Below are 19,278 nucleotides of genomic sequence, written 5' to 3'. Positions count from 1 at the left end.
AAGATCACTTAACCTCATAGAAGAACCAACGTCCTAAAACAAACACACACACAAAAGCCAAACATTTATTTGCAGATGATAACAAAGAAGGAGACTCTGCATTTAGGATTAAACTTTTTACTGTGCTGAGACACAGTTCATTTTTATCAGAGCTAAAAATATGTTGATAGCCCTGTATTGCTTGCTGTATGTGTCGCAGTCATAAGTTTTCTGCTGCATTTCTTAGTGTTTGTTTCACTTTGCTGAAGAATAGAAGAAAATGAGATCAGACATTCTGTCTATCTGTTCCTCTTTTCTCCTCTCCTTCAGCTGCCTTCTTCACCCCGGAGGCATAAAGAAACTGTCACCCATTAACTCTTTCGGAAAATCACTTCTATTATCTTGAAGCTCCCAAAGGAACAAAGAGAATGTCTGGTAATTGAAGTCTAAATATTTATCTTATACTCACCAGCATTTTGAAAGGTTTTTTTCTTTTTGCCAGTCACATGCAAGGTGATCGCCATACTGCTCTACCAAGGCTCCAGTCCCTAAAAAGACTTTTTAAAAGTCTGTTGACCATGCAATAATTCATGGTTGACAATCTACCTTGAACCGTCCGTTTCATTACTCTTGTCAGCTCTCAAATTTAAATTTGGGGAGATACTACAGCACTGACCTCTGTTTGAAAAAGTTCTGCTACAGAAAGAAGAAAACTTTTTGTGGAATCTACATATTGAGGCTTATTTTTCATTTGTGTTGAAACATTTAAAAGTTAACAAGATAGGGGCCAGAGTGATAGTCCAGCATCTGGGGCATTTGCCCACAGGCAACCAACCTAGGTTTGAACCCCAGCACTCTACACGCTACCCCAAGAGTGATGCCTGAGTGCAGAGCCAGGAGTAAACCCTAAACACCACCAGATGTGCCCCCCAAATTAAGAAACAAACAAAAAATTATCTAGGTATATTCTACAACAGCTGGAGAGAAGTTTTAAATAAAAAGTTTTACTTTCGGGCTGGAGAGATAGCACAGCGGGTAGGGCGTTTGCCTTGCACGTGGTGACCGGGTTCGATTCCCAGCATCCCATATGGTCCCCTGAGCACCGCCAGGAGTAACTCCTGAGTGCAGAGCCAGGAGGAACCCCTGTGCATCGCCAGGTGTGACCCAAAAAGCAAAAAAAAAAAAAAGTTTTACTTTTGTGAGCAAAATAATTTACTAGAATTTGCATTTGAAATACACGCTCCCTATTTTATCTTTGTTTGGTAGCTACTGCAACCAGTACATATGCAATTAATTAGAAAATCTTGAGCTGAAGGAAATAGTGCTAACAGAAGCTGATCAATACGTTTGCTAGCTTATTTCTATCTATTAAGAGTGCATATTAGGTACAAGCACTGTGATCTACATCCAACTAGGTACAAGGACTGTGAGCTACATCCAACAGTTCTCTAAAGCACTGTTTGAGGCAAATTATCAAATTAAAATAGACAGAACTTATAGATCTTAACTGATACCATTTGCTAATGATTCACTAGCAAATGACTTACAGGCTAGGCGTTCTATTCATGGAGAGGTCACCCACCAGAGCTTGACAAATCATGGCTCATTAGACAAATCCACCCTGAATATAGGCATGGTTTTGTAATTAAGATTTTATTTATCTGTAGTCACTCCGGCCCCTATCTTGTTAGCTTTTTTTTGTTAGCTTTTTTTTTTTTTGCTTTTTGGGTCACACCTGGTGATGCACAGGGGTTCCTCCTGGCTCTGCACTCAGGAGTTACTCCTGGCGGTGCTCAGGGGACCATATGGGATGCTGGGAATTGAACCCGGGTTGGCTGCGTGCCAGGCAAATGCCCTCCCTGCTGTGCTATCGCTCCAGCCCCCGAAGTTCTGGAATCTTTTTTTTTTTTGCTTTTTGGGTCACCCTGGCCATCCACAGGGGTTCCTCCTGGCTCTGCACTCAGGAGTTACTCCTGGCGGTGCTCAGGGGACCATATGGGATGCTGGGAATCGAACCCGGGTCGGCCGCGTGCAAGGCAAACTCCTTACCCGCTGTGCTATCGCTCCAGCCCCAAATCTTGTTAACTTTTAAATATTTCAACACAGATAAAGACTAAAACTCAATATGTAGTTTTCACAAAAAGTTTTCTTTTTTTTTATAGCAGAACTTTTTCAAACAGAGGTCACTGCTATAATATTCCCCCAAATTTGAAATTTTAAAACACAAAATTTTATGTTTTCGCTTCGGATGCTCACAAGCCACAACAGCCAGGCAAAGGGCCAAAGCAAAGATCACGTGACCAGCAAAGCTTAAAAAGTATAGCACAGGGGCTGGAGCCATAGCACAGCGGGTAGGGCGTTTGCCTTGCACGCGGCTGACCCGGGTTCGATTCCCAGCATCCCATATGGTCCCCCGAGCACGGCTAGGAGTCATTCCTGAGTGCATGAACCAGGAGGAACCCCTGTGCATCGCTGGGTGTGACCCGAAAAGCAAAAAAATAATAATAATAAGTATAGCACAGCATCTGGCTCCTGATTATAAAAGTTTGCTGCCTCCTGCCCTAGATAACTGATATGACTCAAAGTCAGCCTCTGCACTGGGACACACGCTGGTTCCGACTTCAGCAAAGCATGGAGAGCTATTAACCCCCATTGAGTTCCCAGCTTATGTCACACTTTTCAGTTTTGCCTCCACGAATCCATAAATATCAGGTCTGTTTCACAAGGCAGCCTGAACAGACAGAGCTATTTTGCTGTGCCAGATCTGCCTTATTTAAAGATGGCCTCACTGATATCTCTCCACCCACACACACACACGCTTTTGCAAAGTGATGGCTTTTCTGTTCTAGAAGAAACCAGAGGGTGCAAGAGTCGGGGAACGCGCCTTGCTTGTACCTGACCCCGACAATCCCTGACAGTGCACTGGCCCTGGAAGTCTCACACGCCCTCCAGGCTTACCCATACCATCTCGAACCCAAGCAGTGCCCCATCCACCAGCCCTGACAGTGTCTGATCTTCTAGCTGGACCAGGCCAAGAATTTCCAGAGAGTTCCCAGGTCTCCTGAACCTCTCGGGAGACCCAAAAATAAAGAGGTAAATAAACAAATAAATAAATCAGAGAAGTCTTCTTCCCCTCCCCTCCTTTGTGTCTACGCCATCCTCAAACAACACAATGCTGCAAGGAATTCTGACACAGCCCAGTCTGGTTCAGCTCAGGCCTGCTATGACACCGCTTTTTGGGGTGTTCCTTATCTGACCTGAGAGCCAAGCTTTGGAAACCCAAGGCCCACGAGAAGCCCATTCTTGTCCCCCCCCCCCCCCTGCTGCCTTAGCCTCAAGAGCTGACAGTGTGGAGAAGTTTCTTGGAACCCCAGCCCAGTCCTACCTTAAATTGTCTACAAGTTCAGAACCAACTGACTAAACTCACTAGAGGTTCCAGGAAAATGTCCCCCTCATTGGCCCATGGCAACCTCCTGAAAGAGGAACGATAATAACGGATCGCTGTTCCCAGGCACTGTGTTTTGGGGAGTTTCGTGTGTGACAAAGAAAAGTGGAGCTGTGACTTGAAAATAGGTGACAGGAGTTCCAGTATCCCTCCCACCCCAGGTATTTGATCATTGTATAATTGAAACCCAAGCACAAAAGTTTGTAAATCTACAACTGTACCTCATGATGTTTCACTAATAAAAAAAATTTTAAATAAATAAAGGGGGAAAAAAAGAAAATATGTGACAGGAAAGTGTCGTGCCTGGGACTTAGGAGAGAACTCAGTGGTTCAGGGGGTGAGCCTTGCATACAGGGGTCCTAGTGGATGCATGACCCTGACAGTCCCTGAGTTCTTAATACACAACAGCACTTTCAGCCCTGCACTGCACTTTCTAGGCTGGTAGACAGAGTAACACTGCCAGGGAGTGGCCCCAAAGCCCCCTGCAAAGTGCTTAACTAGGTCTACCCCTATGCCCATCCCAAAAATGATTTTTCTATTATATTTTTACTAATACATGCCATTCATGTTTTTTAGTTTCATTTCCCATGGAAGAAGTGGATAGCAGGTTAAATAGATATTAACCTTTCCTGGCCCAAAGCTTTCTCTAACGGAGGGTTTAGTTTCAGAAGGCACAGATCAGTTATTTCTGGTAGACAAAGTCCCTCTGGCTAGTAAAAGTTCAATAGCCCTTCCTTAGATCTTAACATTTGACCATTACCTTATTCTTCATATTCTGTGGGAAATCATCCCCCTAGCAACAACAACAACAACAAAGTCAAGGCCCCCTGGGCAAAAGTTCTAAAGTCTTTTAGAATATGATTGAAAGCAAAAAAAAAAAAAGAGCCCAGGAAAGAGCAAAATGAAACAGTTTAGGATCTTCGAGATGTAGAGGATAACATAGGTGGCAACAGAGTAGGAAGTTGTCATGACGTCACACTTTAAGGTTCCCACAGATTGCCTCTGCTATGACTCTCTCTTCCTTGCCCAGGTGACCCTAAAGCTTGGACAGTCCCTGTGTGTTTTTCTGATTGTCTGTCTTATTCTCTGCCCCCAACCCCCACTGGACAGAGGTCAGAGTGCAGAGCCAGGAGTAAGCCCTGAGCAACACCGGGTGTAGCCCAAATCCACTGGGCTTTAGACAATATTCCATAGGTGGTGCGTAGGTATCTGATTCTGATTACTATGAAAATTGACCCTGCTGTTGAATACAGAAGCATCTGCTGTACCTGGACCTGTTTTCGGAGACTTGGCACTTGCCCACTGAATGCCTAAAGAAATTCCTGTCAGTTAGGTTTGACACTGTGATTGCTAAGTTGAGCATACTGAGGGAAGATCACAAAACCAAAAATCACCACCGTGCACAGTAAAAACGATGGGAAAGATAAGCTTTGCCTGATGGCCCAGCAGAGAGCAAGCATATACCTGAGATGGTCGCCTTAGAAGGAAGGCCGGGGAGGGCATAGGAGAACCAGAAAGAATGGGAGATCCAAATAACTGATGCAGGCAACCCCCCTGCCCTCACAGTCCTGAAGATAACTGGGTGGAGACAGCATAAATGGAGATATGAAATGTTTGTTCCACTCTTAACTGGAGAGGTTGTAAGTCCAAGATGCCTTCCATCAGACACCTGAGTCTGCCAGATCCTTGGATGTCCCAGAACCCTCTCAGGGTTTCCCCAGAATCCAGGTGGTGCCTCTCTCATTCCTTCCTTCCACCTGTCCTCTGCCCCTTCAAGAAGTCAGGACCAAAGCAAGTGTCTCTCTCGGTGCATCTGAGCAGCCACTTTTACCAGAGATCTGTGCTTACGTGCCCGTGATGTGCTCAGTTCCCCGTGTTTCTCGGCCTGATGCAGGCAGTCCACAATTTCTCAGCACTGCCTCTGTCCCGGGAAGCCCTTTCTCACACACACGATCCCTCACCATCCTTCCCCGCTCCTCCAAGGCTTCTTCCTATTCCGGGTCTTTGCTTAGAGTCTGTCAGAAAGATCTCTCTCCTATTCTTCTCTCCACCCTTCATATCCCCAAGTGAGAATCTGGCCTTCAGCTAAGTGTCCAAGTCAGCTTGAAAGTGAGCACCTCTAAAAGCATCTTCAGAGCGTCTTTTCCTGTGACTAGAGTGAATCCATCTCCAGGTCTGTGAGGGATACCGAGTGCACTTGGAACTCTTAGGTATGAAGTAAGTACTCCCCCGCTCTTCCTATAGATGCACCCAGCTTATAAATGCTGCTTGAATTTTGGTCACTGTTTCTTTGGAGGTGCAGAAGCTTCTTAGTTTAAGATAGTTCCATTTGTCTATCTCTGTTTTCACTTGCGTGGCCAGTGACGTGACATCTTTGAAGATACCATTAGCTTCAATGTCATGGAGGGTTTTGCCAACTTTTTCTTCAATGTACCTTATGGATTCCGGTCTGATGTTGAGGTCTTTAATCCACTTTGATCTTACGATTGCCACTCAATGCCTCTCTTGCAAACCACAGAACCCAAAAGCAGAGAGAGAGAGAACAAAAGGGAATGCCCTGCCACAGAGGCAGGGTGGGATGGGGGGTGGGGGGTGGGAGGGATACTGGGACCCGTGGTGGTGGAGGATGGGCGCTGGTGGAGGGATGGGTACTTGATCATTGTATAACTGAAACCCAAGCACAAAAATTTGTAAGTCTATAACTGTACCTCGTGGTGTTTCGCTAATAAAAAAATAAAATTAAATAAATAAATGCTGCTTGATTAATTTTTGTTATGGAGGGGATGGAGCCATATTCTGCCTTGCTTGGGACTTACTCCTGGGTCTGTGCTCAGGAGGAGTAAGCCTTGAACATGGCCTGGTGTGACCCAAAACCTATATAGATATTATATATACTGTGGTCACAATATGTACTATAATCCTGGTTTATCGTAACCTTCCCTAAATGAATTAAGGTGCATTTTGAAAAGAACATCTGCATGTTTGCAGGGAAAAAATACGGTATTATTAATATTTCGGTAGAATATACCATTTTTTCAGTAAAATATATCATTATATCATGAAAAGGGAGAGTCCTTCTGATAAAGTGCCAACTTTTTACAAAGTACAAGGACACTGTTATTTACCTAATAATCAATCTTCTTAATAGCACAAAGATAATAAACATAATATTGACCTTATTAATAACACAAACATAGTAGAAATAACGTTTGACCTTATACCCACATTTTGAAGGCATGCAAATATATGTAAATGAGAGTTAGCAAAGACATTGTAAGTAAAATAATTTGCTTCTTTGTCAGAATTTTTGATAATTTTATCTTCAAACAATTCTATGTATAAACTCACAAGGGTTTCAAAATAAAACCTCATAAGTGGATCATAAGTTTTTTTTTTAATTTTGAGCTTTTCACCAATTTTTTATTCTTCCAAGAGACAAATATCATTAATCCTATTATATTCATAAAGCAAAAGGGAAATTATATTCCAGCTAACAGGAGATGGGATAAATTTAATGCAGAATTAGCAATAGTTGTGCTCCCCAGAATAAATGGTTTTAAACAATGTTCCTTTTTCCTTCCTCTTTGAGTCCAGAAAACAACCACAAAACACTAAGAGAAATGAATCTGTTCATTATTTTGTGTTGCTATTGCTTTAGGATGAGTCTCTTGTGATTTCTTTAATTCTTTGTATTACTTTTTTGTTTCTGGGCCGGAGCGATAGTATAGCAGGTAGGGTGTTTACCTTGCACACAGCTGACCTGGGTTCGATTCATCTGCCCCTCTCGGAGAGTCCAGCAAGCTACAGAGAATATTCTGCCCCAACGGCAGAGCCAGGCAAAGCTACCTGTGAGGTATTCAATATGCCAAAAACAGTAACCAGTCTCACAATGGAGACGTTACTGGTGCCTGCTTGAGAAAATCGATGAACAATGGGAGGACAGTGCAGTGTGTGCTACTTTTTGTTTCTAAGGATGGTTAAAGGATATTCTTCTACTTTACAGGGCTCAAGAGAAGAACCAGCCTAATGATGGCTGGAACTCCCACAGATACTCAAGACTCGTGATGAATTTTATCATCAAAAGAGAAAATAATCTTTAGAAATGAACAGTAGGGTCAGAGAAACAGATGATCATAAGCTTTGCATGCAGGAAGCCCAAATTCTATCTTAGGCAAGCTACATCCTCCTGAGTACTATAGGATGCAACCCCTGAGCACTGTTCTTGAGTAGCCCCAGAGAGCTGCTAGATGTGGTCTCCAAAAAAAGAAGATAAACACAATAAAATTGAACTTTCACTGGATACATCGGGTGTACCAGGTTTTCTTTGAGGTGCTTTAGGGCCAGAGAGGGAGTACAGAGTTTTGAGTTGCTTCCTTTGTGTATGGCTGACCCCAGGTTCAATCCTCAGAACCACGTGGTTCCCAATGCACAATCAACAAGTAACTCCCGAGGACAGAGCCAGGAGTGGCCCCTAAGAACCACTGGGTATGGCCCAACCCCTCCCTAAAACAGCCAGGGTGCTTTATAGATATTACTTTAACTAATCTTCATTACTACCCAGTGGTTTCTATTATTGTTTTTAATCTTACAATAAAGAAACCAAGGCACAGAGATTTGCCCTGGTCACTATTCTCTCAGTCAGTTCTCAACCAAGGTTGGAGGGAAGGTAGATTTTTTTGCCCCCAGGGGACATTTGGTGATATCCAGTCTCTAAAGGCAAATCGGTTAAGAGTAGTTTCTTTGTGGCAATATTTCTTTTTCATTTTTTTTAAGTTTTTATTAAAGAACTATGATTTACAAAGTTATTGTCAGTTGATTTTTAAGTATACGATACTTCAACGTATTGAAGTATCATATGCTTAAAAATCACTTTCCTCACCAGTGTTTCTGCAGAGCTCTTGGGAACTCCGAAGAAACTCAACTCACAGCATTACTGAAGAGTCCCGTCGATTCTATCCCATTAGCTTGTGAATTCTAGGCATTCTGCCTCAACCAGAGAAAAGTGTGAATGAATGTTCTAGAACTAATGCAGCACAGATGACTATGGAAAGACTGGCCAGTTGAGATTAGGAAACAAAGTGACAAAAGTTAAACAATGACAGTGGGAAGCATTACACCCATTCCCTCAGTGCTTTTCCAGGGGGAAAATCCTTGGCTTTTTTCGTCTTTTTTATGGAGGGAGGAGTCACACTCAGCGATGCTCAGGGGTTACTCCTGGCTCTGCACTCAGGAATTACTCCTGGTGGTACTCGGGGACCATGTGGGATGCTGGGAATCGAACCGGGATCAGTAGCGTGCAGGGCAGACACTTCTTCCCCAGAAAATCCTTGAGGAGGTTTCCTGGAAACAAAAGTCTCAGCAAGAATCTGGCATCTTGCACACTCTAGGGGTAACAGCAGCTCAGATAGAGAAGGCAGCACCAAATAAAGGGTGTTGGGAAGATCCACTCAGGATGGGAGATGCATGCTGAAAGTAGACTCTATACCAAACATGATTGCCACTCAATGCCTCTTTTGCAGACCACAACACCCAAAAGGAGAGAGAGAACAAAAGGGAATGCCCTGCCACAGAGACAGGGTGGTATAGGGGGATTAGGGGGTGGGAGGGATACTAGGATCCGTGGTGGTGGGAAATGGGCACTGGTGGAGGGATGGGTACTCGATCATTGTATAACTGAAACCTGAGCACAAAAATTTCTAAGTCTACAACTGTACCTCATGGTGTTTCACTAATAGGTAAAAGGTAAAGGCCCTCCCGTTGATCATCGATTTGCTCGAGCGGGCCCAGTAACATCTCCATTGGAGACTTTGTTGTTACTGTGTCTGGCATATTGAATACTCTCGGTAGCTTGCCGGGCTCTCCGAGAGGGGCGGAGGAATCGAACTCGGGTCGACCATGTTGGCCGCTTGTAAGGCGAATGCCCTACCCGCTGTGCTATCGCTCCTGCCAAAGGATTAGTGGCCCGTACGGGGATCGAACCCGCGACCTTGGCGTTATTAGCACCACGCTCTAACCAACTGAGCTAACCGGCCAGCCTAATAAAAATTTTTAAAAAAAAATCTGGCATCTGCTGAGAAGACCTCATCTTCCTCCCACGGGTTCCAACCTTGTCTGTGCATGGACTTCTCTCGTCCCTTTGACACCCGCTGGTACATGACACTCCAGTTCCAGACTGTACCGGGACTAATGCAGCGAGCCATGACATGTCAGCCACAAAACTCATAGATGCTTATCTGAAACACTGACCCACAGACACTCCACCAAGTGACTAATAACGATCCGGTAGGGTTGGCATTGGTCGTAAATACACAAGAAGGTGTTTCAAGAATTTCAAAGGCCCTTGAATTAGGAAGATTTGAGTCCATGTCGGAGGCTGTGTCTTCAAGGAGGAGCGGGTTCTAAGGATGACTGAGAGCTAAATCCACACCAGTTCTTTCCTTTACTGACTTTCTGACTTAATGAGGTCTCAAATGCTTCTAGCCAGCTTTCTGGGATATTTTTGAAACCAACTTAAAAATAATATATGAAAGTCTGGAGAATTTGGAGAAAAAAAATAACTTTTGTATGACATTTCCTTCTCAAGGAAATAAAAACTTCCCACTGACAAAAAATAATAATGATGACAAAAATAAGTATCGTTGCAATAAACCAAGTGTATTTCCACAAAGGTTTTTGGTATTTTATAAAAGATAAATAAGAATAGTAACAAATGTAGAATCCCTTGATGGTTAAAAATACTTTCAGTTGGGTCTACAACAGGGTTAAAGGCTAAATATCAAGTTCTTAAAAAAATAATGCAACAAAATAAATCCAAAGACATAAAAGACATTCATACACATTCTAAACCATTTGGATTCAGGATCTAAACATGTATGGGACCATTTATGTGACTTTAGGCAAGTTAAAAAAAATGCCATTCCATTTTATTGCCTGCAGACGTGGAATAATGATGCCATCTACCTCATGGTTACCTGTGAATTAAATAAATTAATATATCTGAAATATTTTGTAGGATAACACTGTTTTGTCCTTCCTTCATAGCCTCAGGTAGTTTAGGTATATCGGGTTACTCCCATCACAGTGCTCCCATTCCTCTGTGTTTATTTGTAACTTCTTTCTTTGTGCTCTGTTGACTTGCAAATATTATTTTTCTCTTCTCCCTAAGTCCTTTGCATAGTTTATTCAGAGCAATGTCCTTTTTCTATGGACACAAGAAGACATTATAGGCTATGCTTTTGTAATGTGACTCTCAGTGATATTTCCCTCCTGGGCATCTGTTCTCTCACCTAAGCCTCAGCTGCCTTTACTTCCTTTAGCATCCCCAAAAGCAGGGTCCCGACAAGGGACTGGATGGAACCAGGGCAAGCGGTAAGCTATGTGCTACCCTGGCATCGAGATGGGCCTGGCCAAAGTGTCACAATGCTTAACTATAAGTTAAGAGCTTGGTCATGGACAAATGCTGTCATGATCCAAAAAGTAATAACTAGACTCGGACCCTGCTAGGGTTAGGAATGATTAATCTGGTCTGAACTCTGTAGTCTGAGTCTGTGGCAAGATGTTCCCAGGAGAGCTGCCCTCCAAGCTTCAATGGTATCTCTTACTGTGTCGATACAAAAATAACTAGTATTAAGATGTTGATAGTTATTGGACTGAGTCAAGGAGAAAAACACCTTAGGAGGTATTTTGCCTGGGGCAGCCAGGAAGGACTTTCTTATGTTGATTTTGCTACCTGACTGGGTGCAGCGTCAACCCAGAGTGCTGGGGAGTTGGAAAGACAAGAGCTGGAGAGAGAAAAGAGCAGGGTGGCAAGATGGACTGCAGAGAGGCTAGCAAGGGGGACAGAGAGAAGAATGTAGAAGAAGAATACAGGAGCATGTGGAGAAACAGAGATCCCAAGCTACGAGATGGAGCACAGAGAGCTGAGCGGTAGAGACAGGAGGAGACGGGAATGAGGAGCTGTGTGAGACCAGAATAGGAGGCTCAGAGAGACTGGGGCAGGCTCGTGGGAAGAATGGAATAAACGGCCACTGATCACCAACCAGCCTGGCCCTCGCTTCGTCCACCGTCTGCCCCATGGCCCGGGCCGCCCCGGTTGGGGGAGCGCCCCGAATCACAGGCAGCTAGGGGAAGATCCATCGGGGCCCCCCTGGCCATCCCCCAAAGATTTATTACACTATTTAAACCATTCATAGCAAATAGTATCAGTGTTCACTCTAAATGTCACCATTACTGCTTCTATTCCACGTGTGCCAGACAACTAAATAACATTTAGGACAAGGAAAGTTACGTCACTACTCACATAAAATACGGCTGTCATTACAGATCATTCAAAACGGATCTAAAGAAAGTTTATTATGTCACATTCTTTAGAATTTAAAAATGAGGTTAAAAGGAAAAGGGACAATCACAAATAATGACAGTATCTCATGATAAAGATCTGTGATTAATCTAGATATATAATAAAAATTTAAGATATTTTCATGAGTTTTAAAAATCAGCCAAAAATAAAATAATTACGAAATATTTTGGAATATTTTTGATGAAAATTACATTGTTAGAGTATGTCCCACTAGCGTCTACATAAACTCCCTCATTTTAATGGTTGTTATCAATTTAGGACTGAAAACTTTTTCATCCTTAATTAAAATCTTCACTTTAAAACTGTCAGACTGTATTATTTATATTATTCATATATACCTCACCACGTTCTGAAAATAATGGGTAATTTACCATATTAATTACAGATATTTGGGGCTGGAGCAATAACAGCAAAGAGAGCATTTGCCTTGCATGCCGTCAACCCGGGTTCGATTTTCAGCATCCCATATGGTCCCCCGAGCACCACCAGGAGTAATTCCTGAGTGCAGAGCCAGGAGTAACCCCTGAGCATCGCTGGGTGTGACCCAAGAAGCAGAAAGAAAAAAACTTACGGATATGTTGTAAGACACAAATCTTTAAAGGCCTATGAAAATTACTAAGAGTTCCTCCATCACTAGCAAAATTAGACCCTTATTTACAGCCTGACACAGACACTGGCTTTCCTTTATAAATAAATATATAAAATTAAATAAGCTCAGGGATCTAGCTCAGGGGCAGAGCACTGGCCTTGCAGGTGGGAAGCCCTGGGTTTCATGTCCAGCACTACAAAAAGAAAAAGAAAAATTTAAAATAGAAGCAAAAAATATAGTTTTTAATTTCGGCAAATGCAAAAGCTAGTTGAACGGGGTTGGAGTGGACATGAAGTGTTTGCATTTGGGCAAATCCCATCAGCAGAGAATTTTATGAATATAATAATGTTAGCATTAATTAACCCTTGTCTAATTTCAAATTGAGTCATACAGTAAAACGTTTTTTTAAAAACATAAATGTTTGTTCACTGGTATGTAATTAGTAATCTAAATTTATCTGTTTATTCAGTTCCACTTTAGAACATAAAATATTCATAACAAAGTTACAGATTGATTGGAAGACAATCTAATGGAAAAGCTCATCTGGACATAAAAAGAAAACTGAGATATCAGTATGTAATATTAGTTTATTAAAAACTGCATTTGATAGAAATTAATCATTTGAAAAAGATGATTTCATCCCCAAATACTTACTGAAGAGAAAAATATGTAGAAACATCTGTTAGACTAATATTGCTCATGTTAGTTTCTTTACAAATATAATTAAAATTAGATGTTTGCTCCTCTAGTCATGTCAATTATCTTCAATCAATATTAACCTCAACAAGGATATACTATAAATTTTTGGAGAAAGGTAATATTGAAAAAGAAGAAAGATTTTAGACGCGAAAAAGATGAAAAGTGGTAACAACATTTACCATTTGCTTCCTCTTGTATTTTAGGTTGATGATTTATTTGCATTTCTGCAAAAATAAAAGTGAAGTGCAGTTAATAATAGATCAGTCTGATGACATTATAAGTGGGAGAAAAAAAGAAGTGTGAATTTAACTCTTTCACAGTGAATCCTTAGGTTGATCTTAACTACCGTAGGATAAACGCCATTGCCAAGATATGTCTTTATATATGCATTTATTTTCAATGTGAGGAGCAACTATAAATCCAATGTTAATCAAAAGGGACATTCTGGGAAACTGGAGAATGTTCCTTGGTGTCCAGTTGTACCAGAATTATCTTGTACTTTCTTCATATGTTCTCAATGATTCTCACCTTGCAGATAAAGTTCAATTTCTGAATGAATTATGCCCGCAGACATAAAGGGAAGCCATCTGAGGAAAGAAAAGGGGAAAAATTAATTTTTTGGTAATTTTTACATTAAGCTTGATTCTGCATTAATTTTGCAAGTTAAATGATAACTATAAAAATAGCTTTTAGAATGTCAAGTGCATTCCAGTCTTCTGTGCACTCCACATGACGGTAAGAATGACATCAGAACGGTGGCTTCAAGAATAGAGTATACGAATTGCTAGCCTAGTATGCTAACTAGCTCCCTCTCCAGTTTGTCAGTTCTCAAACAATGGCGTTGGAATCTGCGTCTTCAGTGCCACTGGAATAGCCCCAGACTAAGCTGCAACACAAGCAAACACTCAGTGTCTGACACCTGCACTAACCTTGATAACACGGCCTGCCCCAAGACTTGAGGGGAACTTGACCCACTAAGTTAAATCCCACCAATATCAACATATCCACTAACAACATGATTAATTAAAAGACCTGAGCGATTGCATCCAGCAGCTTTCCAACTCCTGTGATACAGCATCTTTGTTGCAGAAACACCTGGACTAAATTTAGCAAGCCAATGTCATTACTTATGTGGCTCTCTACTCCTGCTCCCTTCTGACTAGATTCCTTCTCTAGATCCCCTTCTTCACAGAGATGTGGTGAAGCTGAAATGAATGGTGATGTAAAAATATTTTATGTATTATTAATTAGTGGGCTGGAGCAATAGCACACCGGGTAGGGCATTTGCTTTGCATGCAGCCAACCCAGGAGACCCAGGTTCGATTCCTCTGCCCCTCTCGGAGAGCCCGGCAAGCTACTGAGAGTATCTCACCCGCACAGCAAAGCCTGGCAAGCTACCCCTGATGTATTCCATATGCCAAAAAAAGCAACAAGTCTCACAATGTTACTGGGCCCATTCGAGCAAATCGATGAACAATGGGAGGACAGTGACAGTGACATTATTAGTATTTTTTTTAAAGAAGCCAATTTATTTCATTTATTTTTTTTTCTTTTTTGGGTCACACCCAGCAATGCTCAGGGGTTACTCCTGGCTTTGCACTCAGGAACTACTCCTGGCGGTGCTTGGGGGACCATATGGGATGCCGGGGATCGAACCTGGGTAGGCCACATGCAAGGGATACGCCCTACCTGCTGTGCTATCGCTCCGGCCCCTAGAACAGCAACAGTGACATTATTAATTAGTATATAAGTCTTACTATTATACCATAATCAAAGTTATTGTTATTCCTTATTTAGACATACTTCCATTTTCTCCCTGATCTATTCAATAACCACAGAAAGTCCTGGGGCAGGGCACTTTCTGGGGATGCAAGAAGAAAAACAGAGACCAGAAGCCTGAACTGAAGGCACTCAGAGTGTGGTAGGAAATGGATATGTAAAGATAGGACCAAGCGTCAATGGTGTGGAGATGCAGATGGAGATGAGGACAGACGAATGGTGATTGGCAAGAGCGGGAAGAAGAAGGAATGAAGAAGAAAGTTCAGTGAAGAGGTGAGACTTGAACACTTTGTTATAGAAGATTGAATGGTAAGCGGATGTTTGAAGATGTCTGGAAGAGGCAAGGATGGTCCCAGAGGGAGAGACAACGTGGCAGTGGTCCAGAGCTGTGATCGCATTTGGTGATTGCACAGGAAGATGCGCCCAAAGAGAGCAAGGAGTGGGTCCCATGCGGGAACGAGCCTGCCAGGAAACTCAGAGGCTGAGCTCTGGGACTAGGCCTGCCCACTGGCTTTGCGGTCACCAGATGATACCAGCGACTCGAATGTAAGTGAGCAGTGAGCACTCAGCTGACGTGTTCAGATCTTAAAAGCTCCGAGAGATCCAGTTTTCTACCTGCCACATCATCCCACAGTATTTTTCCTCCTCCAGACTTCATACTTACCTATTTCCTAATTATTCAGTATTGTTTTGATTTTATTTATTTGTTTATTTATTTATTGCTTTTTGAGCCACACCCGGCGATGCACAGGGGTTACTCCTGGCTCTGCACCCAGGAGTCACTCCTGGCGGTGCTCAGGGGACCATATGGGAATGCTGGGAATCGAACTCGGGTCGGCTGCATGCAAGGCAAACACCCTACCCGCTGTGCTATCACTCCAGCCCTTCAGTATTGTTTTATTCTGGCTTATGCATCCCATTTTGCAGTAAATAGATATCTACAATGTTTCTTTGATATAAAGATGTAAAGAATAGCTTCTTAGTACCTGTATTGCAAACCGTAATGTCCCAAGAAGGAGAAACAGACAGACAGACAGACTGAAGGAAAGTGCCTGCATGACAGACAGGAAGGGTAGCGGGAGGGAACCTGGGGACACGGGTGGTGGAAAATGTACCCTGGTGGTGGGGTGGGTGTTGGGACACTGTATGACTGAAACCCAACTATGATCAGCTTTATAAATCTGTATCTAACAGTGATTCAAAAATAAAATTAAAAAATATATATATATATATTTAGAACCTCTTGACCCCTCCAAAAAAAAGTTTGTTATCTGATATGTTATAAGTGGTTAGTGTATTTTACTGTTGTTCATGTATTTCACTATTGCCAAACACAATACCCTGTGCATAATTGGCATCGTAAAAAATATTTTTGGATGATTGTCACCTCCCCCTATTATTGCAGGCTTGCATAGCAATGTTTGTACCTGAGATTCTGACTCTCATTCTAGCTGACTGATGCACCGATGGATGTCTGAACCCAGGTCAGCCAATTTGATGTTCTTTCAAAATGTTGACCAAAATGTCATCAAATGTCACTGTAAACTGAGACCTCCCGGTACATTGTAGTTAAGGTTAAGTGACACTTTGTATCTCAAAATTAGATGCAAACCAAACATATGGGAGATAAGAACATTCCAGAAGAATTTTGTCGACAGAGAGAAAAACCGAGATTTTTGGTTAAGAGACCACTTGAAAATACAAAGTGAGTCAATGACTCTCGGGTGATCTTCTAGATTGTAATGTCTAGCTTTGTTCTTTTTGAGTTCTTTGTTTGTTTTGGGGGCCACATGCAAAGGTGCTCAGGGGGGGTTCTCCTCACTCTGTGCTCAGGAATCACTCCTGGTGGGCCCAGAGAACCACAGGGAAATGCTGAAAATCAAACACTGGTGTACTGTGTGCAAAGCAAGTCCTCTACCTACTATGCTATCACTTGGCCCCTCATTTTTGGATTTCATGAAATCAAAGTTTCAGTTGTCCTTTAAAAAATTCTACATTCTAAAAAAATTCTCCTCTAGGGGCTAGAGTGATAGTACAGCGGGTAGAGCATTTGCCTTGCATGCAACCGACCCGGGTTCTATTCCCAGCATCCCAGATGGTCCCTTGAGCACCACTAGCAGTAATTCCTGAAGGTAGAGCCAGGAGTAACCCCTGAGCATCGTCAGGTGTGACCCAAAAAGAAAAAAAAATCTCAAGAAAATTTCTAATCACTGAAAGCAACAAAGGTTTACTAGCTGACCAATTAACAAATGTTCTAAACACATGAGAGTCTTGTCACTTACTTAGTTCACTGAGAGAAAATCTCTGGTGTGACTTACGGTTTTTTCTTGTTTAATTTTCAGAACATATTATATACTAAAGCAAGGACATGGCCCTAAAAGCCTCAGAAACGTTTGAGAACTGGATACCTAAGATAATTTCTACGGATTCATAAACCATACACGGCGAGAGGGAAAACACCTCTTGCGTTTCTCAAAGAATAGCTCTTTAGTTAGAGATTCTAATGCCTATTCTGCTCCCTAGGTGGCATTTGAGTAGCGAGACTCCTTGGCAGTCCCAGAGAGAACACCGCTGCCGGCTGGATCTGGGCCCCAGCTCCTCTTAAACTCACATGCATGAGTTCACCAACCTACCCCCAGTTCTCCATGAGAACCTGACAGCCGCTTGTCACTGGTGACTTTGTCACCTGCTCACCACACAGACATGCTGAAACATAGTCCCAGGCTGGCTTCCGAGGGATCAACACATTATGAGGAGATGACGATGGATCAGTGAGACAGCCTGGCAAGAATGCAGGCTATGAAAGAGGGATGCAGTCTCCCTGAAGAAGACTTCAAAGCAAGAGTTGGAATTACTCTTGGAAATGAGCAAGTTCGTGGAAGAGAACGTCAACAAAGAGCGTGTGGGAGAAATTTTGATACAAAGTCCAAAATAAATCATATAACTAACGAATACAGCATTTTAATGACAAAGATACGGAACAGGAGCTGAACGCAGAATGGGAATAGCAAAAGAGCTGAATCAAAGTATTCAAAAATAAAGGAATTAACGCTACAAAAAAAAAACAGAAATGGGCAAAAGGAAAAGAATAAAAAAGACAATAGCGGTAATGGCAGAACTATCTGAAACGGCATCAAAAGGAAAACTTTCACAACACAGAGATACCAGAAGAAAAGAAAGAAAGGGCAGATTTCTTACCTAAAGAAATGACAGCCAGAAATTTCCCCAAGTTGCGAAATGTGCCAGACCCAGGAAGCTTTAGGAGTTCCAAATATATTTGGGAAATGAATCATGTCCTAATTTTTCATTTACATTCTGTTGAATATTTCTTTTACTGTATTCAAGATATTTAATAGATTCCACTTTGAGTCTTAGCTTCTTTTGTTATTGCTGTTGTTTTTAAGGTTCCACCCATCTTGCTCAGGGCTTATTCCTGGCTCCGTGCTCAGGGATCACTCTTGATAGCATTCAGGGGACTGCCTGGGGTAGTAGAGATCAAACTGGGATGGGCCATGTGCAAGGAAACTGCCTTAACCCCTCTACTACCTCTCTGGCCCTCTGGCTTCTACTCCACAGGAAAAGGAAAATAAAGTAGGCATTTAAATTTGACCTACTTTTCAATAGTGACATTTGAAAGTATTTCCCCTTAAGATTTCATTTTTATTTTAAGACTTTCCTTTTTATTTGATATCACTGTCACTGTCCTCCCGTTGTTCATCGATTTGCTCGAGCGGGCCCAGTAACGTCTCCATTGGAGACTTTGTTGTTACTGTGTTTGGCATATCAAATATAACATACTTTTTTGGTAAAAGAAAAGTCTCTAAATACCTTTTTTTTCGCACAAATTCAGTCCACTGTCTTAGTTGCAATACATAGATCATTGTGTGTGTTCTTTGTTTTGGGTGTCTATAATATAGTTGTTAACGGCACACAGCTTCAAAGACGAAGAGGGAAATCGAAGAAAAACATATCATTTTTTTCTTGTTACTTTTGATATTTAACTACTGCTTAATAAAATATACTTACAAGTACACTGGTAGGTTAAATAATACCCAGCAGGCTGTTACTTACTTTGAAAATCCCAGATGTTATTCTGGATTACAAATAAAACATTGGGCAAACAGGCATGAATATTCAACATGAGTAAAACATTGGGCTGGAGCAGCCAACCCGGGTTCAATCCCCAGCACCTCCTATAGACCCTGAGCCTACCAGGAGTCATGCCTGAGTTCAGAGCTAATCCCCGAAAATAGCAGGGTATGGCCCCCAATGGAAAAATAAATAAATTGAGTGAAATGTTAATTCCCAATGTACAGAATATTCTATAGGTATTTTTTAATGGTATTTTATAATGGCTACCAGATCTTCATTCACGAATCATTTCCAAATAATAGGTTCTAATTGCTCTGCAGGAGACATATTTGAACA

At 42.1% G+C, this 19,278-nt stretch overlaps 1 protein-coding gene and 1 non-coding gene across 2 annotated transcripts in view; both read right to left on the bottom strand.

Annotated features, from left to right (window-relative positions):
* RP1 (RP1 axonemal microtubule associated) overlaps positions 1 to 19,278 on the bottom strand; it is a 224,265-nt gene that overhangs the window by 89,056 nt on the left and 115,931 nt on the right. Inside the window, exons 22-23 of the mRNA XM_056112482.1 lie at positions 13,600 to 13,658; positions 13,251 to 13,295 (exon numbers count right to left, since the gene is read on the bottom strand). Of these exons, the coding sequence (XP_055968457.1) occupies positions 13,251 to 13,295; positions 13,600 to 13,658 (104 nt within the window). The remainder of the gene's footprint in view (positions 1 to 13,250; positions 13,296 to 13,599; positions 13,659 to 19,278) is intronic.
* Positions 9,383 to 9,456, bottom strand: TRNAI-AAU (transfer RNA isoleucine (anticodon AAU)). The gene has a single exon. It is a non-coding gene; the product is annotated as a tRNA-Ile (tRNA).

The sequence above is a fragment of the Sorex fumeus genome, unplaced genomic scaffold (genome assembly GCF_029834395.1).
Source record: "Sorex fumeus unplaced genomic scaffold, SorFum_2.1 ptg000002l, whole genome shotgun sequence".
NCBI classification, from domain to species: Eukaryota; Metazoa; Chordata; class Mammalia; order Eulipotyphla; family Soricidae; genus Sorex; species Sorex fumeus.
This window is presented reverse-complemented; position numbering and strand designations above follow the sequence as displayed.